Source organism: Oculina patagonica, chromosome 8 (assembly GCF_052425735.1).
Source record: "Oculina patagonica isolate OP01 chromosome 8, crgOcupat, whole genome shotgun sequence".
NCBI classification, from domain to species: Eukaryota; Metazoa; Cnidaria; class Anthozoa; order Scleractinia; family Oculinidae; genus Oculina; species Oculina patagonica.
Window position 1 is genome coordinate 17417536 of NC_135765.1, and position 26002 is coordinate 17443537.

Consider the following 26002-nt stretch of genomic DNA (forward strand, 5'->3'; position numbering starts at 1 on the left):
GCTGATAGTGCCCTCCGGCGGACGGGCACTATCGCGTCACGTGTTCAATTTAAACCAATCAGAATCGGAGAAAATTTAGTGGTGAGCTATAACGGCGAATAGAAAGCAATGGGAGAACCAATCAGATTCGAGGATTTCCAATAGAACACGGCTGAGTTTCTACTTTAATATGTTTGTTTGGTGTGATTCCCAGTCCCAGTGACCCAAATCCTATTATCCCAGTGAAAATTTGCCCTCATCTCAGTTCCCATTTTACACCTTTTTGCCCCCAGAAGTAGAATCTTGCTTGACCTGCATGAAATAACTGTCCTAGACGTTCTAGCACAGAGACGTCCTTGTTTAAAAGGTAAAGTACAATAAACTTGGCCCTGTGTTGCCGGCTTTGGCTGGGAAGACAGACAACCTCTTGGTCCTTTTGTAGAGGGAGCACGATTACAATTTTCCCGAGTTTTTTTGCTTATTTTTTTTTTAAACCTTAGGTTTCGCAATAAATTGTCATATTGGATCCCATGAGTAGCGGACAGTTCACTCTTTAGGTTGTGCATGCATATATGCATATCTTATTTTTCTCCCAAAAATATTCAAAAACTCGCTGTTGTTTTGTCAGCACTAAACTCTAGCCTGTTCCAGTTTAAAAGTTAGCGATTCACGGACTAGCAGGGGACAATCAAACCGCGCATGTCAAAATTCGCAACTGGCCGGATTCCGCGTCCTTGGCGCTGATGAAACAAACTAAAAGCGGGCCCTGGGAACGAGAGCTCGATGCAAAGCTGCACGACTCTTAAAAGACTGGGACTTCCTTGTAGTAAAAACACTTATCAGCAGATCAAAGATGCCTCAGTAGTAGATTGTTTATCAATATGGCTGCGTTCAGAATGAATCGGGAAAATAAGAAAATTGATGTAATTTGGTCAAGTGGCATATTCTTTCTGCTGGTTGCTAACTGGCAGTTTGTTGGTAAGTTTAATCTCTTTACACAAGCTTTCGTCTTAGCATAATGTTAATATCTGTAAGTGTTGAAGGCTAATACGTGTGCCCTCCGTTCTCTCGAGTGTAATTGTCGTTATTTCACTAGAATCCAAGACGACTGGACGCTTAACGGACAACCTTCAATTTATTCGTTTGTGGATGTTTAAATCGAGAAGCTTAGCAAGAGTCTTCGATTCAAAAATCTTTTGGGGTTAGAAATTTGGGTTGCAAAAGGGGCTACACAGGTCTGCACGACTCATTATGGGTATATATAATGTAGTTGTTGTTCTAACGTTTAAAGTGTGTAGCGAGCGTAGTAGTGAGTCGTCATGTATTCATGCCGTTGTTTACATTTTGGCAGCAGATATTGCATGTCGCTTGGAGTGTTTTGCGCCTATAGAATGACATAAACGAAATGGGAGAAAAATGCGTCCTTTGTTTAACGTCTAAAATTGAAACTGTAACTTTGGAGCCGACTGTGAAAGTGCACATGCCCAAAAACACGTCTTGATCAAAATATTCAAATGGAAAAAATGTTTAAAATGTCAGGCTACTATGCAGCTGTCAGAGTTAATCTACCCACAAGTGTGATCAGTGAAGAGTTAGAAAATACTTTACTTGTGAAATAAATTTAAAAATGAAGAAATGTCCAACACAAAATTTTAGACTTGTTCAGAGAACGACAGAGATCACGGCTCAGTGATGTATTCACAACCCACCATCAGCTTAGACGCGATCAAACAAAACAATATTGATATTGGTTTGTCGATCAAAGAATCCATGAGGCGTACGTGACTCTAAAGCAAACTGTGTTGTGTTACAATTGTTTTCATGTCTTAAAAGTTTGAGGGTTCTATATATACATAAAACTGTCAGTTTTTGTGTGCGTTCATTGGACATTTGTTACCTTTTGTCAATAAGAGCACAGACACATACTTGACGGCGTCGCTCACTGATCTTGTAAACATGTAAATTTTTGCCAAACTGTTTTGCATTATGACAACTCACCGTAGCAGCAAATGAGTATTTAAACGAGAATTTTGTAAAGATAATAGCATCTTAAATCGTTCCAGATGCATAACAATCGGCTGAGCGTCCGGTTTACTCACGGTAAAGCGAAAAATGCAGGGTTTTTTATTTCGAAGTACTGATAAGAGTGGGCTGAAGAAACTGGCAATGATTCAGCAAAAGTTTCTAGAATTTCTGATTGATATCAAGGCTAATTGATGTCACAAATTATGTTTTCGAAATCTATTTCACAGCTTTTATACCAATTTTTAACTTCAAAAGAGCATTATAAGGCCGCGATTCCCCGAAATCGTAAGCTTTGACCAAATTAAATTTAGGTTATGTCGCATTTTTTCCTGAAGGTATCTCTCTTCTTGAGTAAAAAAACCATTTTATTATAGTTTTAAAAAATGGTTGGCGTCAGTTTTAAATGCGTCTGCCTTATTACCGCATTGTCAAACTTTAGCCTGCGGGTCCACTCGCCACTGATAATGACGCAATTCATCATCATTAGTGTCAGATAAACAAAAACCTGACGTCAATTCATTTTCAAGTTATTAATTCTATACATATGGAATGCAAGATAAATAGCAAAAATTAAAAAAATGCAAGAATTGAACATCAATTAAATATACCAACCCAAGACTCGCTTTTCAACGTTTCTTGTTTGATTCGGTTTTGTTTTGTTTTGTTCGTAGAGAGTGTGAAATCCCAAGAGCGCATTCGGACCATTCGCACATTAAAACAAGCTTTGGATGCTTTGCAATTTCAAACAATTATATATCGTTCGATGGGAACTCATGTGTTTCCTCTGTTTCAGTGGCATGCCTGTAAACTAGCTATCTCGTTGAGATATGAAGCTAAGTGCATGACCACTATAAACACATATTTATTTATTTATTTTTTTATTTTAAGGCGTTTTCGAGAAACTGTTAAAGGAAAGGAAAAATTGCTGGCTAGACTTGAGAAGAAAACGAGAAAAGTTATTTGACTTCTTTTTATAATTACACATTATTTTTAACTTTTCGTTTAATTTCATGGCTTAGAACAACATGTACTAAAACCCAAAACAACCATCGAAACGAAACGAGCGAAACCAGGGCCGAAATGAACTAAACAAAATCAATTAATTATTGAAACTTGTCTGTAGGTCTGCAGTCTACAGAGCTTGCAGCCTACAATTAGCCTTTCTTAGCTCTCTGAATTTCCCCCTTTGGTGCCCGGCCCGTTTTGATTTGTTTCGCTCGTTTCTTTTCGGTGGTATTGTTTCATTATTTCGTGTTTCTGTACATGACCTCTGAACATACAAATATTCAACGACTGAACTCGTAACACAACACCTGTGCAATTGCTTTAAGACAGTCACGTATGGTTTATAACATTAACCGGGCATTAACAGTCATGGAAATACAATTCAATTTTTTTTCACCGTGTTTTCGAAAACAAAGGATTTGAATAAAGGTATGTACCGATTAGCAAATGCTTTGTTTTTGCTAAGCCGATAATGTAGGTTTTTTCGATGTTTTGAGTTATTTTTGATCTACACAATTACGTTCAAATTGAGGGAAATCTAAAAATAGTAGTTGGTAGAAAGACACAGACGAAGTTATTTAACAATAAACCAAAACTAAAAAGGAATGGTTACGGCTAAGGAAGATTAAGACCACTTACGAAATCAAGATCTTTTTGAGGCCTTATGTGCCACATGGCACGAAGAAGATAGGTAACAGGTAACACGAAATCAACGATAAGCTTGAAAAATTAATTTTAAGGCCGTCCGTGACATAGCAGGTTTAATGTACATGCAGCGGCTGGTAAATATTTTAAGTCACTTTTCTCATGTCCTTCAAATAACATTTTTCTAAGATAGAAAAATACCCAGTGCTTAGCCGAAAAAAAAAACAAGGATAGATACAACGAAATGAGATTAAGCCAGATTCTGATCAACATTTAAAAAAAAACCGGTAACGTTGTTTTCCTTCAAGAAGTAGCTGAAGCGCCGTCCTTGTCGTAACTTCTTTAAGCCAATTAACGCGAAAAAAATGATGGTGTGTATGAAGGTTGTCACTTTAAATTTGTTACTTCAAAATCTTGCAGGGTCTTCAGACACATGTAGATGGACAACACCTGCGCCAGCGTGGAATCAGACGGACCTAAACGACATAAGAACGGTTGATATTTTAGTATTTAATAGAAGTACACACGTGCCTCTTAAATGGAATTACACTCTGTCACCTGGTCAAAAACTGCGAACAACAACATTTTCCATTGATGGTGGAGATATTGGGGTTATATACCATGGTGATGCTGGTGACGATATTACAATATACCAAACACGATTTAACATCAGTAGAAGTGAAGTGGCCACCTTGATAATAAGCAAAGCAACTGAAAGAGAAGAAGCTATTTACCAGTGTAAGCTATCGACGACGTCAGTATGGGCATACAATATACGCGTCAAGTTGACAGGTAAGAATTGGGTCACAACTTAAAACGTCTAGCTATCCTCTACTGCAGCCAGGAGAATTTGGTATGGCAAGTGAGCGCCTACAATAAGAAAATTACATTCTACCTCTACAGATACACAGTTTGCGGTAACCTTAAGAGAATAAGACTACACAAACTGATTTATCCAAAAAAAAGAGGTTCTCGATATTCAAAAATTTGACGCTGGTTTTTGGACGTTTTCTCTAGACAAGCTCACGTTTACTCGTCCGGCCATACGCGCGTCTTGCTTACGTAGACAGCAATGAAAGTTGCTTCTCTTTCGGATAGTAGTAGACGAGTTGAAGAGAATGGAGGCTTACAAGGGCTACTACATAAACCTATTTCCACTCGTTCGTATTTCTCGTTTCAATCTAGTCAGTCAGTCAGTCAGTCAGTCAGTCAGTCAGTCAGTCAGTCAGTCAGTCATTCATTCATTCATTCATTCGGCATTCATTCATTCATTCAGTCAGTCAGTCAGTCAGTCAGTCAATCAGTCAGTCAGTCAGTCAGTCAGTCAGTAAGTAAGTAAGTAAAGTCTTTATTTAACGAGGGAAGCACTAGTCTGAGTTACCATCCTTTTTATCCTTAAAGTAGTTCTAGCTCATTTATGTATTCACGGTTTATGTTTATTCATAAAGTCAACTCACATTCTTGTATGTCTATGACCTTTTAAGAACTCCAACTACATTGGGACGAAACGCCTTCAAACCTATCAACTGTTGAGGAAGGTGCCAACATCACTCTTCAGTGGACTTATAGTTACACACTTGGCTTAGAAACACCTACATTTCGACAGGCGAAATTCACTGATCTCTCTGATGGTGATGGAGGAAGACCCATTGCAAACAAACTAGCTGGTCTTAAACTATATGTGGAGCCTCCTTACAGCGATTGGGATATCAATATACAAAATACTAAAGCATCAATGACAATTTTTGCAGTGCATAGATCACAAAGTGGAAGGTATAAATTTGAGGTTGAAACCTTAAGCAACAACAAACTTGGCAGACTTTCAAGTATTGTGAACGTTTCAGTGCAATGTAAGTAATCACGAATATTTGGCTGTTTTGGGTCCGGTAATGTTGAAGGCACGTTTTCCTCCGTCTGTCTCTCTATGCACTATAGAAAGCATACTTTGATATGTATAGTTCAGTTTATCTAAAAAAAACACCTCGACTTTTTAAAAGCAGACATTAGATTCACTGCCTTGAATTTGGGTAAACCTCAAACTAAGTACCTAATTAAATAGCAGGGTTAGTACAGTACAGTAAGAATTCGCATATAAGAACCCAGTGATTAAAAGAATGTTAGACCAAGATTTTCCATTTAGTTCCCCTAACAAAATTAAGCCTCAAATTTGAAACATGTTTTTACTTTACAAAATTCAGTTAACACTCAAGAATCTAGGTATGTTTTCTTAATGTTTAATAGGCATCAAGGTCATTATAAGAAAAAAGAAAAGTTAGATTAGGGCTTGCATTTGTTTAGACTTCAGTCGTTTTATGTTATGAATAGACCGCACCGATATTATACCAGCAACCAGCACCATTTTTTAAAGAAACTTGTAACCTGTTCAATTTCCGGGTGAATACCAATTATACAGGAACCTTTTAGGGCGAATTTGGAGACAAACCAACCGTTCATTCTTGAGTGTCACTGCGGGTGCAGTAGTCCAGAGGAAGGCGAGCGGGGCCCAGAAATAGCCACCACTTATTCACAATTGTTTATGCCTTAAAAAAGATGAGTAAAGTGCGCCATCTGGACTAGTTAACTATGTACATGTTCTTTTCAGTTGCGGCAAACCTAACTAATGTAAGCCGCGACCACACTGTACGTGAAGGCTCAAATATTCAGTTGTTCTGTGAAGCATCAGGTGAACCAACACCAAACATCACCTGGACCAGAGTGCTGGAGGATGGTAGCAACAGTGAAGTACTGCACAATAGGTCAAATTGGGATTTTTTAAATATCAACAGAACTGCTTCTGGGACATACCGCTGTACGGCAGACAATGGAATTAGAAATCCAGTTAGCCACAAAGTTAAAGTGAATGTTACATGTAAGTACCTCTGCGCTCTCTTCTAAATAAAGGACCTAGGGCACTCCGTTTACTTTATCCCTTCTCAAATTAAGCCAGCCAACAATCCAAACTGAGAATGCAAAGTATTAATTCCAAAAGTTGCTTTGTCTTGAAGAATATTAAAATCTAATATGCTGTAGTCTTGGCAAACTGTTCATTGCAGTCAAAGACTTATGGATTGCAACATAATGAATTTTTGCCACATCTATTAAATGTGAAACGCGATTTGATAGTTAAAATATTCAGTTTTTTTTTCTGACAGTCGAGATTAAGAAACACTAAATCGAAGTTTTCTTGGCTGCGTTTCGCGATATTTGAAGTTCGAAAATGACAAATATAGTGCTCCATTTGATGATGACAAAAGACGTGTTGTCGGTCAGATTGTTTTAGTCCACTTACTTCCTGGTGGTCTAGTAGCTTGCATTCATAATGATTAACATATTGAACTGCAGTAAACTGGAGCACACTATTTGGTGTACGATGCTAGTTTTTTTCCCATTTACAGATCCTGCCAAGATTGTTAAACTTGCAAGTGAGTATGAAGTTGCAGCACAGCAAGGTGCATCTCTTCACTGTCAAGCAGAAGGAAACCCCCAGCCTACTTATACTTGGACTCCATGTGAACCTCAGAATAGTGTGTGTGATGAAAGCACGCTACATATCTCAGAAGTCCTAAATGATGGTGTCTACACCTGCAAAGTGACAAATTATTTAGGCAGTAATTCAAAGAGTACCAGCCTTGGTAAGATACATTTAGTTCCTGGTAATATGCGTGCCATTACATATACACCTAACTGAAGAAACGTTGACCCTGTGAAAAGCATAAACCACGAACGATATGACCCAATGGTATTCTGGGAAGACAGTCGTAGCAAACTAAGCACTATTCATTTTATTGATATTCAAGATATTTTCTTTCTTTGAGAGCCTTAAGAGCATGATTTTTCCGATTCCCCAGTTAACACTTGATCGCATCGTTTATGATTTATGCTTTTCACGGGCCAACTATTCTTAATCAGGTGTAAATAAAGCATCGTCACTAAAATATGCCCCTGCCGGCTGCCAACCTTCTGTTGGTTTTATCCATAATTTTCTAGAGTTATCCCTTTAACATTCAGGCATGGATTACGGTTTGATATTGAGCAGTTTCTGTTGTTGATTTTGTTGTGTATCTGAAACCAGGACCTGCTTGATTGTATAATTTGCGCAGGTCGACTGATTTAGTAACTTGTTTTCCTTGAGTTATTTGTATGGTTTTCGTATACCCCAACAAGGTTTGAAATCCGTCGTAGACCAGGTAAATTGGCAATGACCTCAGATATTTTACTCGACAACCGAAGCATCTATTTTGTGTGCTTCTCTCAACAGTCATAGCAGGCACTTCGATTAACGTAACACTAGTCATTACAAGTGAAAGTTGTACCGATGGAAAATACAGTCTGTCCTTGTTATGGAAGAAACTGCCAGAGACGGTAAGTTCATAGCGTGTTGACGTATTACATGTACCTGCTAGCCTAGATGTCAGAGATATGTAATGCAAGAGTAGATGTGATCGTCCTTGGTAAATGTACTGTGGCTTTATTCACTGGGTGTTCGGGTTTTGTAATGGGCATATTTCGATTTCTTCAACAAGCAATCTTCAGAATGTTGTTTTGCAGTTATTTTTGAAAAAGTAGTAGCTATTGATTAGAAATTTATGGGCAGATGAACCTAGATGAGTAAATGATCATGAGGTCTTACCTGGGCTTATTCAGCCAGTGGCTTTCTCATAAGCTACCATTCAGTTTTACAGTGTATTGTATACATGCAAAAATAATGCCAATGAACTTATGGAGCTTTCGATGTAAAAATATTTTTTTTATTAATATTTTAACTTTTAGATTGACGAGATTTTTGGTAGTGAAAGTAGCTATAACAGCACAACACTTTTAAATGTCAGGTATGCAAACTGTCTCAGATTGATAACTTAATGTTATTTCATGTTCAGTGGCATTTGGTCTAAAACATTTTTAACGTGTGCATCTGTTTAGGTGTGGAAGTGTAATTGTTGATTTGGCCCTGCAGTTCCGTTCTGTTGTTCAAGAAAGTAAGGTACTTTTGAAACTTAAAGATGCAGCAAAGAATGGAAGGCTTGGAGAATATCGTGTGAGTGCCTCATCCATAGTCGGTACACGACCTCAAACTGTCACAACTGCACCTACCAACACAAACGACAGTAAGTTCTCGTTATATATTTTTGCTTTTTGGGGATGACTGATGTTTATAAGCCCTTTAGCTCACTAAATTACATAAAAGCTAGCATATCCGTATGGTAACAGTAGGTGTCTCCAAGTGTATTGGTACTACTGGTTTTCACTGATAGATGTTCATAACAGATCCTTTTTAAAGAAATCAATTTTACACTAACTTACTACTTACAATGCTACAGCTATTTAAAATATACGTAATATGGACACTTTTTACAGGATACATTGTCACATGTTTCTACCACACACACCATAATAATCTCCTTGGGTCCAATCCTTTAACGCTCGGGTCCAATCGTCTAACATACATCAACTTATAACACAATACCAACACTATTTTTTGTTTACAAAACGTATTAATAGGTATCAGAGCTTCAAAATGGCCCTTGTACTAATTTATTTCCTATTGATAGCCAAACTATATTTATATGGGATTGCAAAAGATATCAAATACTTCCAAGCTTGGCTGGGTATAAAAATCAAACGGAAAATAAAACGGAACATATATTTGCACTAAGAATAAAACTTTATAAGCTTTAAACTTTGGGCGACACTTTGTCTTGTATAATTTTCGTGTTTATGCGTCATAAGATAGCATTTAGGCAATCCTATTATACTGAATAAGTAACAAACAGGGAAGAAAGTAAACAATAATTGCATTATAGTTAAGGTTTTTTGTAACTTTCTTTTGCGTTTGTGATTATTTTAAATTAGTATATACTACACAAGTGAATAGTGCTTTTCGCGCGCGCTGATTGGTTAACTCGGAGGTGATTAGCCAAAGTACTATTCACCTCCGAGCACCTAAAGAAAGAGAAACAAAATGAAAATGGCTTTCCGTGTCGTTTTTGTCACCAAAAAGTGATGTTTTGGTTCGCTAGTTATTCAACTTGTGTGGCATATACTAAAACAATTATTCATCTCAGTGTCGGTGAATGTGATGGACATTTACCTCGCCACTTCGCGGCTCGGTATATATCCACCACTATTCACCTCCACTTCGGTGAATAATTGTTAAATAGTATTGTAAGTTGTTGCAATATTGTAAGTTATGCGTGATTCTGTTTAATTAGTAAGTTATGTTAGTATTTGTTAGTAACCGTAGTATTGTAAGTGGTAATAAAGTCCAAAATCGTTCCAGAAAAGCTTTGAATATGCACAGTCGAAAAGAAGGTGTATTGGGGTTTCCGGTTCAGACTAACAAAAAGAACGTTTATCACTGGTCGCCACTATTCGCAGTTTAATGCCACATTGTCAATTTTGCATCGCACGCCGTGCCAAAATTATACCATGTTTTACCAGTTTTGCAGCCGCGGAAGGCGATGACGCGGTAAAGCACTATCAGGCCACTACAAAATGAGAAGAGAATGAACTTTTTTTCTTGGTGATAAGAAAAGGACCTACTACTTCTCAAATATTGACTGCAAGGCTGCCCTGCCGACAACCCAGAGTAGATGGGTGACAAATCGGATAGACGGTTGACTGTGGGACAGACCACCTGGAATCACCGGGCTTGCAACCCAGATTCTAGAAAGAATTGCAACAAGTCAAACAAAGAGAGGATGCCCCCAGGATCGTCGGAAACGGGGGGAGAATAATCGATCACAGACTGACAACACGGAACTGAACTTAGGACCGGATACGGACGACAACGACCTGAATACGGATAATATGGACCTGAACCTTGGAACGGACATGGACTATGACAACATGGACACGGAGACCACGAATTTGGAATTTGGACTGGACATGGACTACGGAATTGAGAGGTATGAATGCTGCGGAAAGCGATTCAAGACCTATCATGGGTTACGTATTCACCAAGGAAAAGTGTGCAAGAGAAGGGATCCTGCTCAGCAGCACAGGCCGCATGGCCAAGAGACGTGTGGTCCAACTCCCCAGGTGCCTAACCACAGTGGGAGTTATACATACCACAGTTGAGCAGAGTGGAGAGGAAGCGAAGGTAGCTGAAAAGAAACCCAAGATTAAGTGGCCAAAGGCGAATGATACAGCAACATACAATCAGTTCGATGAAGAAGTGAGTAAATTAGTGAGAAGGTTCAAGGGTACGACTGAAGAGAGGCTTGAGAAGCTGGCAGAGGTTGTGTATGAGGAAGGGTTGAGGAGGTTTGGCCTGGAGAAAGAGCAATCGCCAAGGCAGGGGCAGAAGAAGGGTGGACCGTCAAGAAGGAAGAGCAAAGCTGATGAGTTGCGTAAAGAGAAAAAGAGATTAAGGACGTTGTGGCTGAATGCTGAGGAGCATGAAAAGGAGGGCTTAAAAGTGTTGTACGAGCAGGTGAAAAGGCAACACAGGGATTTGATGGGAAGAGAAAGGAGGCTGAGTCGGAGGAAGGAAAAGAAGAAAGTTAGGCAGCAGTTCGTTAAAAACCCATATAAGTTTGCAAAAGGGCTCTTCGTGGAAAGTAAAAGTAGAAAGCTTGAATGCGCGAAAGAGGAGCTGGAAAACCATCTGAAGGCAACTTATAGTGACCCAAAGCGAGAGGACGAGCTGCCTAGAATGGCAGGGCTGCAAAAACCCACATCACCCGGTGTGGCATTTGACATGAGCGACATCAAGATGAAGGAAGTGGACGACTTTGTTAGGAAAGCTCGTGCCAAAAGTGCTCCTGGAAATAATGGCATTATCTACAAGGTGTATAAGAAGTGCCCGCTACTTAGAAACCATCTTTTTCGTCTCCTACACGAAATGTGGAGAAAGAAATCAGTGGCGGACAGATGGTGTTTTGCTGTAGGAATATATCTACCAAAGGAAGAAAATGCTAAAGGGATAGCGCAGTTTAGAACCATTTCGCTGCTAAACATTGACGGTAAAATCTTGCTTGGCATAATAGCAAAGAGAGTGATAGAATTTGTTCAGATAAATGGTTATGTAAACGAGTCGGTTCAGAAGGCTGGAATTCCAGGTATACCTGGGTGTGTGGAGCATGCGTTTGCCATCTGGGATGCAATACAGGAAGCAAAGTCATCAAAGTGAGATTTAACTGTGATCTGGTTGGACTTAGCGAATGCATATGGCTCCGTGCCCCATGGTCTGATCGAAATGGCAATGGAGAATTTCTGGTTCCCAGAACCAGTGAAAGCAATGCTGATGCAGTACTACAACAAATTTCGGATGCGTTTCACAACAGACGGCTTCACGACTAACTGGCAAAGGCTGGAGGTGGGAATAGCAGCTGGATGTACGATATCGGTAATCCTGTTTGTCCTAGTCATGGAGATGATATTAAAATCAACCAAGGCTGACATTGCTCTGCTAAGAACACCATTGAGAGCATTCATGGATGACATCACTGTGCTTGCAAAGTCTACGAACGCAGCGAATCAGATCCTAGAAAGGCTAGATGAGCTGATTACATGGTCAAGGATGAAGTTTAAGGCCAAGAAGTGAAGGAGCTGTTCATTTGTGAAGGGAAAGCAGAAAGACATTCGCTTCTCAGTAGCTGGAGACACTATACCCACTGTGAGAGAACAACCAGTGAAGAGTCTTGGCAGGTGGTATAAGGGCACACTGACTGACCGTCACCAAGGAGTAGAGACCCTGAAGCAGGCAGAGGAAGGCCTAAAGGCTATTGATAAGACTCGACTTCCTGGAAAGTTCAAGGTGTGGTGTCTTCAGTTTGGACTGTACCCGAGACTGATGTGGCCTCTTATGATGTACGAGGTTGCAGCATCAAGGGTTGAGCGAATTGAGCAAAGATGTAGTGTTTATATACGGAAATGGCTCGGACTCCCAAGACAGCTTAATAACACAGCACTATATGGGAAAGGTGGCCAACGAGAACTACCTCTTGCATCCATTTGTGAGGAGTACAAGGCGGGTAAGATGAGAACGGTAATGATGTTGAGGTACTCAAAGGACCAGGGCATTCGAGAGGAACCCCCCGAGGTACGTACTGGCAAGAAGTGGAATGCAGAGGAAGAAGTAGACAAAGCGATGAGCAGTTTGAAGCATGGAGACATTGTCGGTGCAGTCCAAAGTGACAGGAGGGGACTCGGTACGTATAACTTCAAGCCCTTTTGCAAAAGTAGCGCGAAGGAGAGAAGAGATGCAGTTGTGAACGAGGTGAAGCGGGTTGAACGCGAGAGAAGGTACGTGCACTTGGTGCAGTGTAGTCAGCAAGGACAATGCTTGAGGTGGGAAGAGCTCGTGATTGGAAGGAAATTGTCCTGGAAAGAGCTGTGGGCATGGGAACCGGCGCGACTGAGCTTCTTAGTTAAGTCAACGTATGACACGCTACCATCTCCAGCCAATCTTGAACGTTAGAAAGTGTCTGAAGAGAGTAAGTGCCAATGTGGACAGTATGGCACACTGCGTCACATCTTGTCTGCCTGCCCCATGGGTCTAAAAGATCGATACACCTGGCGACACAACCAGGTACTGAGGGTCATCGTGGAAGCCATTGAAACGAAGGTAGCTGATATTAATCAAGGGAAGTTGCCTGTGAAGGAATGTCAGAACAAAGTTGTGTTTCACCAAGAAGGGAAGAAGGGAGCGACAAAACCATCCCCAAAGAAACAAGTGGTGGACGAGAGGTGGCAGGGAACATGGAAGGTGGCGGCTGATTTGGACAGTGCCCTTGTTTTCCCCATTGTAACAACAAGCCAACGCCCGGATGTTGTAGTTTGGAGTGACGATGCCAAACAAGTGATCTTGCTTGAATTAACAGTGCCGTGGGAAGAGAACTTTGGAGATGCAGAGGACCGGAAATACAGGCGGTACGAGGAACTAATTGACGCTTGTAAAGAGGCTGGCTGGAATCCAGAATATTACCACCTTGCTGTAGGTTGCCGTGGGTATGTTAGTCGAGAACTGGCAAACTTGATGCGTGGTCGGTTTGGATTCACCACAAGAGAACAGAGAACGTTGGTAGCCGCCCTGCAACAGGCAGCAGAGAAAGCCTCGTACTTTATCTGGCTAAAGCGTGATGACAAAGTGTGGCTCGGCTAGTTTTTTATTTTCTTTTTAACTCATGTCCCAGCCAGCACCAGCTCTTGTGAAGCCTCCTTAGGGAGGGGCCCCGCCATGGCAGAAGACAGTCGAGGAGTAGGGGCCGAAACTGTCTGCCATGGTTCCTTCTGACGACTTCCAAGCTGGATCCAGCATTGGAGCTGCTGGCTGGGAAGCACCGCAGTGTTTTACTACTTCTCAAATGAAGACGGGTTTTGAACTTGTGGTATTTCGTCAAAACACATAGTTCCACTATCATTTACCTCTATACAGGGAACATACATAATAAAAATGTTTCAAGTTTGCTAGTTAGGTCTGTTACGATATCATTACGATCTCCAGCAGGTAAGCTGGTTGCAAATTATGGCCGCGGCATTTGTTACTTGCGAACGTGAACGCTGTCCGCAGAATGCATTCATTGGTTTACATGTGAATGTCTGTTGCGTTACGCGAGTATTACATTTATACTGAGCTTACGTGTCTTTTTTTAGATGTTACTCCCGTCCCAGACAAGAGTGATGATGACAAACCCCTCAAAGACTGGATGATTGCTGTCATTGCTGCCATTGCTGGTGTAGTTCTCATTACCATTGTTGTTCTTCTGCTTTATTGCTTTAAAATTCGCAAGAAGACTTTTGGAGGTAAGGAAATCCCAACAACACTATTCATATTGTGTTGAAACAGAGAAAGAATCAGCCGTTAGACTAGTGTGTGGTAAAAAGGGGGAAAACCACTGAATTCACCTTGATTGACTCTGTATTCACAACACGGTAGATTTCACAGAGGCAACTAAAAACTCTGAGGGGAGATGCATCGCGGCTTTTCTGCACCCTTCTAATAGGCTATAAAGGTCGCATTTCAAAATTTTCTTTGGCGTGCACAATTCAATTCAATTCATGGCATTTATATCCAAACTTGGGTTTAAAATGTTGATGAGAAGGGGTTAATGTTATGCCACAAAAGCATGCCAAGACAAAACCCTAGGTTGTCATCAACATCTTATTGGCGTCCATCTATCGATTGTTACAGTGCGACTTCTCCACCAAGGTCACCTGACTAAATCTGTGCAAAAAGAGGAATGAAAAACTTTTATGTTAACAATAGATTTCCCACAAATTGTGGATCTACACCAGCGGCATGCTACAGAAGCAATAAATTTGTGTCCATTTTTATTGTTTTAACGTGCAAACACTATTGGTCATTTTGTGAAGAATTTGCTTAGATGGCCTTGTTAAATATTCCAAATCTGTTATCTTTTCTTTATTTTTTTTCTAATTCCCTGATCCTCGCCCATTGCTCTTCTTTTGCACCTAGAAAGAATGCATGAAAAAGGTTTATATGGTCGTAATATGGTGTGAGACTGCAAACCTGTGCAGTAAATTTGGATTGCATGAAACCTTAAAAACATAATGGGTAGAAACAGCTCAAACGTATGGAAAACGCACTATCTTGTAGCGGCTAAAATGCTACTTAGCCTGATGGCGAAAGTAAACAATAAATAATACTGATCCGTAATTTTTGTTTTGTTTTCTTTAAAGCAGACGATGTTGATATGTCGCCAACGTCAAGGTGAATAGTGCAAACAATCATTTTCTAACAATAAATTTATACTTTATACACTTCCTCATACCAAACCATAAATCATTAACTCCTGGTTTTTCTGATGAGTGTAACTTCTTGTAGTGTTTAACCCTACTGTAACAAATCAACGCAATCGTATTTCACATGTTGTTCGTTCAACAAGTTAGGAGCAGAGCTATTTAGGAAGAGAACATATTGAAAGTTTCGTTCTCGAGTTTTTCCACGAAGCATGACAAGTGCTTTTATATATATTTGTTTTTGATTGGCTTGCTTTTTAATTTCGATATTACTGTAAATGGGCAAATGTGAAATTACTTTGCTTTTGCTTTTTTGATTAGAAAATTACTTTAACGGTTATTTAAATGTTCTCTGAATGTCTCAACAAATAACCCAATCTTCAACTATAGGAGATGAATGGAGACCTGCAAGAGTAACAAACTTGCTATCAGGGCAATTGATATTGCAGCAATTGTATTGTTGGAATTGGAAGAAAATTATAAATATTCCTACAGAATATAAATACTTAGGAACTTACATCTTAAGATAAAATATTTTGACCGTATTTTTATGAAGGACATTTCCGATCAATGGCCAAACGGAAAACCAAATAAAAATTATTACAGTGCATCTTCTATAAAAGACACCAGTAGATTATTGAGTTAAAAAAAATAACCGACTTTTAACAAGTTCAACTTCAGTCAGTCCAAAAAGCAAACGTGTTGTTATCTTAATACAATAACATTACGGGTTTTTTCACTGTCTAGTTATGTTGTGGGTGGCCCAGAGGTGTCCCGGTCGTTGGACAGGCGAAGCTATGGTTTTGAGTCTGTTGAGGATGATCCCTTCATTTTAGCTGCATCCACGCAGTCGCTGAACTCAACTGATGGTGGTGCAAATATCAAAGATGCCAGCGTGAACTACGGATTCTCCTCAAGCGGTAGGTTGGTTGCACCTAAACGCCAGTTCAATTTCTACCTTCAGGTGGTATTTTTTCAGCTTTTTATAGTCGCCATTTTGCAAATAAAAAATCTTGTGACATTTTTTGAGATACAGTTGACTCCCGATAACTCGAACCTTCAAGGGAAATTGAAAATGGTTCCAGTTATCGGGAGTTCGAGTTATCGGAAGTTGAGAACAAATCAACGGAATAAGGAAAAAACAGTGTTAACCCTCGGACGTACAAGCAAACTCATACCCCCACCATCGTACAAGGGGGGGGGGGGTGGATGGAACCCCTCCCCGGAGTTTTCGTTATATTAAGGCGTAGCGCAATTATTTTGCTCTGAGAAGAAAGCCCTTAGCTTACTCTACAAGATGACATAACTTTTATTGGCTGTGACGTCATATGACGTCACGTGACGTCATAAGAGCCGCCATCTTGGATCCGCCATCTTGGATTTCAACATTTTCTTAGAAAGTTACAAAATAACGGAAATTGATGCAAAATCAAGCTAGAATGCTTATGGAATGTAAAAATAAACAAATCTTACACTTCTGTTTTGAAAAACTGGAAAAAATCAAGAAAAATGTTAATCAAAGGCTCTTCGAGCAACCTCATGGTAATTCGATGGATGAAGTGCCGACCTCCGCATAAAAAGTAAAGCAATCTCACTTTGCTTTATTTTTCCACGTGAGTTGCGACATTGATGGCTCGTGCTTTCAGGGGTCGTAGCGCTATTCAGTTTTCACAACCAAAATATTTACCGGTTAGTGTATTACCTTTGATCCTTTTAAGCATTAAGTAAATTTGTGAACTTAATTCTACTCGAGCTCGTCTAGAAAAAATAATGGCACTTAAAACTCGCGGCACCATCATCAGGAGTCGCGCAAGATGGCATGAACAAGGAGAACGCAACAACAAATATTTTTTAAACCTTGAAAAAAGAAACCACTCCAGAAAGTTAGTCTCTAAACTGAAGCTACCGAACGATTCTGTCATAACTAACCAGTTTGACATTTTAGAAGAACAAAGTAAATTTTATAAATCGCTATATACCTCGCAACACGCGGAAAATGTTAAGAAACCGGAAGAGGGCGTTTTCTTTAATCCCAGCAACATCTCAGCTTTATCGGACCATGAACAGGCTCTATGTGAAGGTTTGATTACAGAAAATGAGGCTTTCAAAGCACTCAAAGAATTTGCAGCAGCCAAAACTCCGGGTACCGATGGTCTGTCGACTGAATTTTTAAAATTTTTCTGGCCTGAGCTTAAATCTCTAATTGTTGAAAGTTTTAATTATGCTTTTCTTAACGGTTCCTTGTCGATATCCCAACGACGAGGTATAATTTCGCTTATTCCCAAAAAAAATAAAGACAAAACCATCCTTGAGAACCTAAGACCAATATCTCTTTTAAACGTTGATTACAAAATTCTCACTAAAGTTTTGGCTAATCGTTTAGAAAAGGTATTACCTAAAATAATAAATCCCGACCAAACCGGTTATGTGAAAGGGCGATACATTGGAGAAAATATCAGATTGATCCAAGATTTGATGTTCCATTTGGATAAAGAAAATTCGCCTGGCATCGCCGTTTTTGTCGATTTCCGGAAAGCCTTCGACACAATTGAGTGGAACTACCTGGAGAAGGCTCTCACACTCTTTAACTTTGGGCCCGATTTCCTACAATGGTTCAAGACTGTATATTCAAATATTTCTAGCTGTATTCTCAACAATGGTCACGCTTCTCACTTCTTTTCTTTAACTCGTGGAGTGAGACAAGGCTGTCCAATATCAGGCCTTCTTTTTGTTATTGGTCTTGATCTTCTCGCAAGAGCCATCAAAAATCACGATCTTATTAAAGGAATTACAATAAGAAACCATGAAATAAAAACCACCATGTATGCAGATGACACCACAGTCTTTCTTAGCGATACAGAATCTGTTCCCCATTTACTCGAACTGCTAAACCAATTTAAGGTTGTCTCCGGCCTAGAAGTCAATTCCACCAAAACCGAAGCTATGTGGCTCGGCAAATGGAAAAATAGATGTGATACACCTTTCAATTTTAAATGGCCCGTCGACCCGATCTGCGCTTTAGGCGTCTTCTTTTCCTACGACACCACAAAAGCGGATAAGCTTAACTTCGACGAAAAGTTGCGAAGTATGGAAAAAGTTTTGAATATTTGGAAAAATAGGAAACTGACTTTAATTGGCAGAATAAATATCGTTAAAACTCTAGCCTTATCCAAATTAATTTTCAACAGCTCTAACCTCAGTTTACCAAAGGACTTGCCTGACACGATCAACAACATGATTTTTAATTTTATTTGGGAAGGTAAACCTCCCAAAATAAAGAAAACTACAGTCATAGGACAAAAAAACAAAGGCGGCCTAAAAATGATTGACTTTAAGGTAATGGAAACCGCTTTAAAAATCTCATGGATTAACAGGATACACCAAAACTCTTCCTCCTCCTGGAAAATTCTCATTGAACATTTCTTTAGGCAACATGGCGGCCTTTCTTTCCTATTAAACTGCAGATACAATTCAAGGCAACTTGATCTAAACAATGCACCACCCTTTTACCAAGTGATATTAAAGCATTGGCAGGAAAACAAACATATTATCTCAGAAGACAATATTAAACGGCAAAATGAAATTATATGGAATAATAAAAACATCTTAATAAACAAACACATGATCTATTTAAAACAATGGCACCAAAGCGGCATTACCTTTATTAGCGACTTGCTTGATGATGATTTTGGTTTCTTATCGCATACCACATTTCAACAAACTTTTCAGCTGAAAATCCCGTTCACAACTTATTATGGTCTAATAAACGCAATTCCACCAAGCTGGAGATGCGAAATCAAAGCAGCAAAAGACCAATTTGAAAACGAAAATGCGTCGCAAGAATCCCCTTTACGCAATATTATTAACACCCGTTCTGTTTATGCAGCTATTACGGATCATTACTTCCAACCTCCAACTGCTGAACAAAGACTTCTACGGTATGGTTTCTCCCAAGAAAGCCTAAAAAATGTTTACAACTTCCCTTTTGCAATTACGATCGAAACAAAGCTTCAAATCTTTCAATATAAAATCATCCATAATATACTTCCTACCAGGTATTCGCTTTTTCGTATGAATTTATGCGACTCTGAAACTTGTCATTTATGTAAAACGCAGCCGCAAACATTGCCTCATCTACTCTACCGATGTCCAAAAATTTCTAATTTCTGGACTGCATTTCAAAAGTGGTGGTCCGAAAAACAACAAAATACAATTACTCTTTCAGAACGCGATATCCTTTACGGCTGGCATGACAACGCCATACAAACAAAAGATATTTTAAATTACATATCACTTGTAGCTAAGTATTATATCTTTTGTACGACCCAAGACTGCGATGATGTACCTTTTGACGGCTTTCCTCCTTTTCTAAAAAACAGATTGGATACTCTACAACATATTGCAGTTAGAAATAAAACTATTAACAATTTCGAATTAAAGTGGAAAGACTTTATGTAAGCTTATTTCCTTGTTTATTTATTTTATATTTTTTCATTTACTTTATTTTCCTATGTACCTGTACCTTTATTTTCATATGTAAATTGTAACAGTTTATAAACTACGTAACTTAATTGAAACTTACGTCTGCTCTTTTTTTTTCTTACACTGTAACATTTGTACAATGTTAAAATGGCAATAAAGATATTAAAAAAAAAAAAAAAAAAAAAAAAAAAAAAAAAATTAAGTAAATTTGTTTTGTGAATATGTTTACTTTTCTGTCAGCACGTATAGCGTTATTTTTGAGCAGCGAAAAAAAATTGAGAGAAAAGATACGCCCGAGCACTTCGTGTATCTGCTCGAGTCAAAAAGATGAAAAACGGATGACGTGACACGAGGTGACGTGACGCGAAACAAAAACGTGCTGTGGATGTTGTGTTGACTAAAACACGTCACAAGGCGAGCGTAATAATTTTAACAGTTTTTAAGCGTAACTATATGTAGTTCATTGGTGCTATCAGTAATGTCACAATCTCACTTAATTTGCCTTCGAATGTTTTCTTGCGTGAATGGGTCATTGATAGTTTTTTTCTTCAAATAAGCGTTCAATAATGTAACACAATCTCACTTTATTTCCCTGTGAATTTCCATGGGAATTGCGTCATTGATGGTTCGTGCTCTCAGGCTTCGTAGCGCGAATTCTATTTTATCACAAAAAATATTTAAGTGTAACCTTTGATCCTTTTTAGCATTAAGTAAATTTGTTTTGTGAATATGTTTACTTTTCTGCCAGCACGTATAGCGTTATTTTAAGCAGCCATTAAAATTTGAGAGAAAGATGCGCGTTTCTGCACGACTCAAAAAGATGAAGAACGGATGACGTGACACGAAGATGATGTGACGCGAAAAAAAAACGTGCATGAATGTTGTGTTTACTAAAACGCGTCTTTGAATGTTTTCTTACGTGAATGGGTAATTGATAGCCTATGCCCTGAGGCTTCGTTGAGCGAATTCTTTTCTCTTTTATCACCAGAGGATAAGTGGAAGTGATCCTCTTTCGATTTGTTTTGTGAAATTCAATTTAGTTCCCTGAAAGAGAGAGACCCTGGAACGAGGTTGAGATTTGATTGACATGTGCTGAATGCGTTTAAAGGACCTTTCTGTCAGCACGTTTCTCGTTTTAATGCTAAATTAATTGCGGTTTGATATCAGAATCGAGTGAGTGAGTGTTCGAGTGAGAAAATGCGGCCCATAACATAACCTCATTACCATTCGGTAAAAATGACGATTTTTGGCAAGACCTGCTTGTATTTGTGACGTTGCCATGGCAACGTCATATACCATGGACACATGGTTGACATATCAAAATTTCCGCAAAGGATGAATGAACAGCTACCGAAAGTTTCAGCATTGTAGGGTAAATGCTTTTTTCAAAATTGGGAAAAAACCTTACGGGGGGGGGGGTGGCATCCACCCCCCCCCCTTGTATGTCCGAGGGTTAACCAATTTTCCATCCATACAGTGTTGACCAGTGTACATTTAAACAAATTTTATTCGAGTACAGAGAAGTCAAAAGAAAAAGGAACAATATTTTTCTAAATCACTGTTTAAACCAGAACGTGACGTAACGTAAAACAAAGCGAATCAGCTGCGAACGTTGTAGGTTTCAAAGAGAACAACGCTATAGGCTGCTGCTGCAGAGTTTATGCGATTTACTTTTTCGAGCAATGGTCAATTAATTCGTCCTGGCGATAATCCTTAAACGTTTTCTAAGTGTACATGTTCTTGGCTGTTGGTATTTGTCATTAGCTGTAAGAACTCGATTAAATTTCATTGCTTCTTTTCCCTCAGATTCTGTCCAGCGCCAGCCTGAAATGCTCCTCAATCCAGGGTCACGTATCTCAAGCAACAGGCCTATGGCACAGAGCACTGGGGAGACTGATGCAAACGCGTCATACCTAGTTAGAGGACCACAGAGAGATCTAAATACACTTCCCCCTTACCTCGAACCGCCATCTTTTGATGAGGCCATGCTCCAGTCTGAAAGAAAGATGAAGACCAGAAAATCAACGGGAGACCTCACAGAGCCCAGGCAGGGCAGATATGCAGGCCGCAGACCAATGCACGCACAGGCAAATCCAATGATGTCATCTTTAGGGCCCAAAACTAATAAAGACCCAAGGAAAACGCCCCTTGATCCAACGGTTCCTTATGCTACGCCACACAAGAAAAAGACGTCTAATAAACCTCGTCCTGAGCCCCGTGGAGCAGCACTTGGTAAGATAGCTTGATATACTAAGTTTAAAAACACTGATAACACTGGGAGTTGAACCCTATACCTAGGCACAATAACATTATTCGAATAGTATGTCAACAATTAACTGAATGATGGAATGCTTACTAATTACTATTTTATTCATTCCGTTGACGTCTAATGTACAAACAGTTAACCCTCGGACGTACAAGCAAACTCACACCCCAACCATCGTACAAGGGGGGGGGGGGGTGGATGGAACCCCTCCCCGGAGTTTTCGTTATATTAAGGCGTAGCGAATTATTTGAACTGAGAAGGAAGCCCTTAGCTACTCTACAAGATGACATAATTTTATTGGCGTGACGTCACGTGACGTCATAGAGCCGCCATCTTGTTCCGCCATCTTGATTTCAATTTTCTTAGAAAGTCAGAAAATAACGGATGATCACAAGCAGAGGACGTGTAGAAAAACACATTTTCACTCTGTGTAAAAAACTGGAAAAAAGTAAGAAAAATGGTAAAAATGACGATTGGCAGACCTGCTGTAATGACGTGCCATGGCAACGTCAAAACAGGACACATGTTGACATATCAAAATTCCGCAAAGGATGAATGAACAGCTACTGAAAGCAGCATTGTAGATAAATCGTTTTTCAAAATTTGGAAAAACCTTATGGGGGGGGGGGGGGGGGGTCATAGGGGGGTACATCCGAGGGTTAACGAAAGGATTTTATCAAAATCAACATATTTTGACATGGCAAATCAAATTAGCATTTAATACCCAAATAATACAAATCTGACCCTAATTTACATTAAGCAGACCAGAAGTGTGACCACTTTTAATTTATTCGCATTTTTCGTACAGCCATTATCCAATCCAGGGGGAATGGGGGGGGGGGGGGGAGAAAGTCGGCACTTTTCTTTGGAGACATAGCAATGCCTAGAAACGGTGCGAGTCTATATCAGTCAAGCCGTTGCTAAGAAAGACGTCACCCAAAGTTTATTTTTTCAGAAAGATTTAAATATCAATGACTGCATGCGTGTGAAATGAGAATAATGGCGGTGTTTGCGTTTGATGTTTCACGCCACTGAATTCTCACCTGATGTTTCACGTCACTGAGAATGTTTTGGCGGCGTGGAATACCAAGCGAAAAATTGGTCACGGTTGACCTTTAACAACCAAGAAATGGTAAATCATTTCAGAAACATTGGAGTATTTTTTTATTGGTATAATTCGCAAGCCCCACTTTTGCCGGACTGGACACCGTTATCACTGTTTGTTGTTGTGATGTCCGGCAAACTTCAAAAGAACAAACAAAATGCAAATAGCTATGTGTTTTGTGGACGGTCAAGACCAACTCATGCGAACTAGACAATGACTTTGTCAAGCTATTCACTGTGCTCTTAGCAAACATTCGATAGCTACTGCGCACATTCGGTTCTAACCCCCCCCCCCCCCCCACCCCCGATCCAATCAAATTTCGAGGGCGGTTTCAAGTTGACTCCTGATTGGATTAATTCTACAAGAAACAATGTGAACTATAAAAAGCGGTCACAATTATAGTCTCCTTGCTGAAAACTTCTTCCGTGTGCGTCATCATTATTTTTTTCGAAAAAGGGTAAACGTAGGGTTGTTTGGAAATTTATGTGATGAATTGTAGAACCTTAAAAAAGTACAGAGATAATCTGGTACATGAGACAGTTTCTTTTTTGACGTTTGATACAGGGCATTTACCACACAACATAACGAACATACAAGATGAGAGATCCCAAGAGTCCGTCCTGCAGCATCCAGGGGATTTGAATCTGGATGATCCTTCCAATCTACCACCTCACGAGAAACCTCCAGACCTACCACCTCAAATCGCTACGTTGCCTAGCAACCAAGCGATGTCTAATATTTACCAGGCCGATCCAGGTAATTTGTTTTGACTTTAAAACGGTCTCTTTCATCGCACAAAGGTGAAAGGGGAGGCGAGCCCGGGACAGGAAGGGCCGATTCTTTCCACACAAACGCTTAAGTGAAGTTAGCTGTTAGAATATAGAGTAGAATTATGATATTTCAATCTTCTAAAGGCGAACTTTTGACTTCAGAATATGATCTGCCTGAGCCTCCTGTCGACGAAGACTCCCGATCTGGTCAAGACGGCGCCAAACCCAATCAACCGTCCTCCTCAGGCCAAAGACCACAATTTAAGGTACAAATTGAGTTAAATATATATAGCCATGTGTCTTCCTTCGCATACATTCAGTCTTTAGTCTCATTACAAGTTCATATATTGCTGTTCCCATACCAAAGACGATTGTTGAGCATTTGCAAGGAAATAAACAATACTCATTTTACAAAGGTGAATAATCTTATTCTTTTGGTAGCATGGCGTCACATAACTATTTTGATATATTGCCACTGGTTACTTGGTATTTTGCAGATACTTGGTTTCTTATCTAACTGTGTTTTCTTGTTGATTCCACAGCCTTATATCAATGTCCATGGTCAACTCGTGATGCAAAAGGTGTCACAAACTACGCCCACCCCAGACCCGGAAATACCTTTAAACCAGTTGGAGCCAGGAGGGAATGAATCTGAAGATGATATCGACTATGTTACTTATGTGGTTTGACGAAGAAGACGACGCCATTATAGAAACGGCTTCTTTCGGGCGAAAAAGGAACAAAGATGTGAATTTCAGTTAGTTTTATGTAGAATTATTCCTTCAAAGGACTAAACAAATAAAAAAGGACGAAATGCCTCCTGGTTGCGTTCCTTGAAGCCCGTATGAAGGCATTTTTGTTAAGGATTAGGAATTAATTCCTAATCATTGTTTATCCAATGTTTATTCCTAAACCATTTCAGAACCAGATCGTCATGGATATAACGAAATAAGTTACCCAATATACACTAAATATACCACCACCACTATTCTAAAATTAAATTCCAGGGTTTTATTAGTATACAGAATTCGATTTTAGTTTTTATCCTGAAAAGCTTTGGTGCTGGTGTCAACTGTAGCGTTTCTCGAAGAACAACGGCATAGTTTCTATAAGAAATGCCAAATTCTATCATTTTTTTCTGAATATCTAAATAATGTTTTACCATTTTTTGTAGGGTAAATTAAAATGTTATTTCGTTGTTGTACAACCCCTCTATTTCCCACTTGCTTTATGGGGACTTCACAAGCCGTTACAAATTATAAATTTTTATCCCGTTAGCGTCCGGTAACGTCTGTGGCAGATCGGCTTTTGTGTGTTTTAATATACCCATCAAAATGTTGTTAAACTGTGCATGCAACATAATTATTTGTTTCAGATATATATTGTTTTAAATGTAAATTAATAAAGCGGTTAAGGGTAAATAAATTTATTTGTAATAAACATGAAGATAATAGTCTTGAAAATCGTCGTGTTCTTGTATCTAATTTTTATGGTGTGATTACATTTTAGTCCCATTTTAAGAGTCGGGTTGGAGTGTAGATCAGGCACCTTTTGACGGCGTAACTTTAGATATGTGCGACTTCATAATCGGCGCATACCTGCCTCTATAATATACACACTTGATAATGCTTTACAGAAAGTTTGGTTGGTTAGTATAGCGTGGATTAATTTAGTATAGCGTGAGTAAGTATAGCGTGAATTGGTTAGTATAGCGTGAATTAATTTAGTATAGCGTGAGTAAGTATAGCGTGAATTGGTTAGTATAGCGTGAATTAATTTAGTATAGCGTGAGTAAGTATAGCGTGAATTGGTTAGTATAGCGTGAATTAGTTTAGTATAGCGTGAATTAGTATAACGTGAACACGGGAAATACTTTGTGCCCTCCCCCCACAGGCTTACGATTTGAAAAAAAGGGGAGTTTATTATAGTTAAAACACTCTTCACTGTATGATTTTATTCACCAAAAATAGACTTCAATGATAACATTTACATTCTCAGAATTCGTAAGATGACGTTACGTGG

At 39.3% G+C, this 26002-nt stretch overlaps 2 protein-coding genes across 3 annotated transcripts in view; one reads left to right on the forward strand and one right to left on the reverse strand.

Moving 5' to 3' along the window:
* The window catches only part of LOC144662776 (uncharacterized), a 238480-nt gene that overhangs the window by 181268 nt on the left and 31210 nt on the right, over positions 1–26002 (reverse strand).
* On the forward strand, positions 793–25443 carry LOC144662792 (uncharacterized). Of its 2 annotated transcripts, none has more exons than XM_078523719.1 (15): positions 793–957; positions 4075–4446; positions 5139–5504; positions 6257–6523; positions 7050–7286; positions 7913–8016; positions 8425–8483; positions 8575–8759; positions 14251–14400; positions 15298–15328; positions 16105–16277; positions 21646–22071; positions 23775–23966; positions 24143–24246; positions 24523–25443. In XM_078523719.1, exons 1-15 carry the CDS (start codon positions 861–863, stop codon positions 24667–24669), a joined length of 2910 nt encoding a protein of 969 aa, XP_078379845.1. In that variant the 5' UTR covers positions 793–860; the 3' UTR covers positions 24670–25443. The 2 variants fall into 2 exon arrangements, with proteins under 2 accessions (XP_078379845.1, XP_078379846.1); XM_078523720.1 differs by having other exon boundaries at positions 15301–15328.

What these genes read in the sequence shown, in the direction of transcription:
- LOC144662792 (XM_078523719.1), top strand. Translation starts at nt 861, where the DNA reads ATGGCTGCGTTCAGAATGAATCGGGAAAATAAGAAAATTGATGTAATT. An exon ending in TGTGAACGTTTCAGTGCAAT is followed by an intron (nt 5,505 to 6,256) that starts GTAAGTAATCAC and finishes TGTTCTTTTCAG; the next exon opens with TTGCGGCAAACCTAACTAAT. An exon ending in GATATGTCGCCAACGTCAAG is followed by an intron (nt 15,329 to 16,104) that starts GTGAATAGTGCA and finishes TTCACTGTCTAG; the next exon opens with TTATGTTGTGGGTGGCCCAG.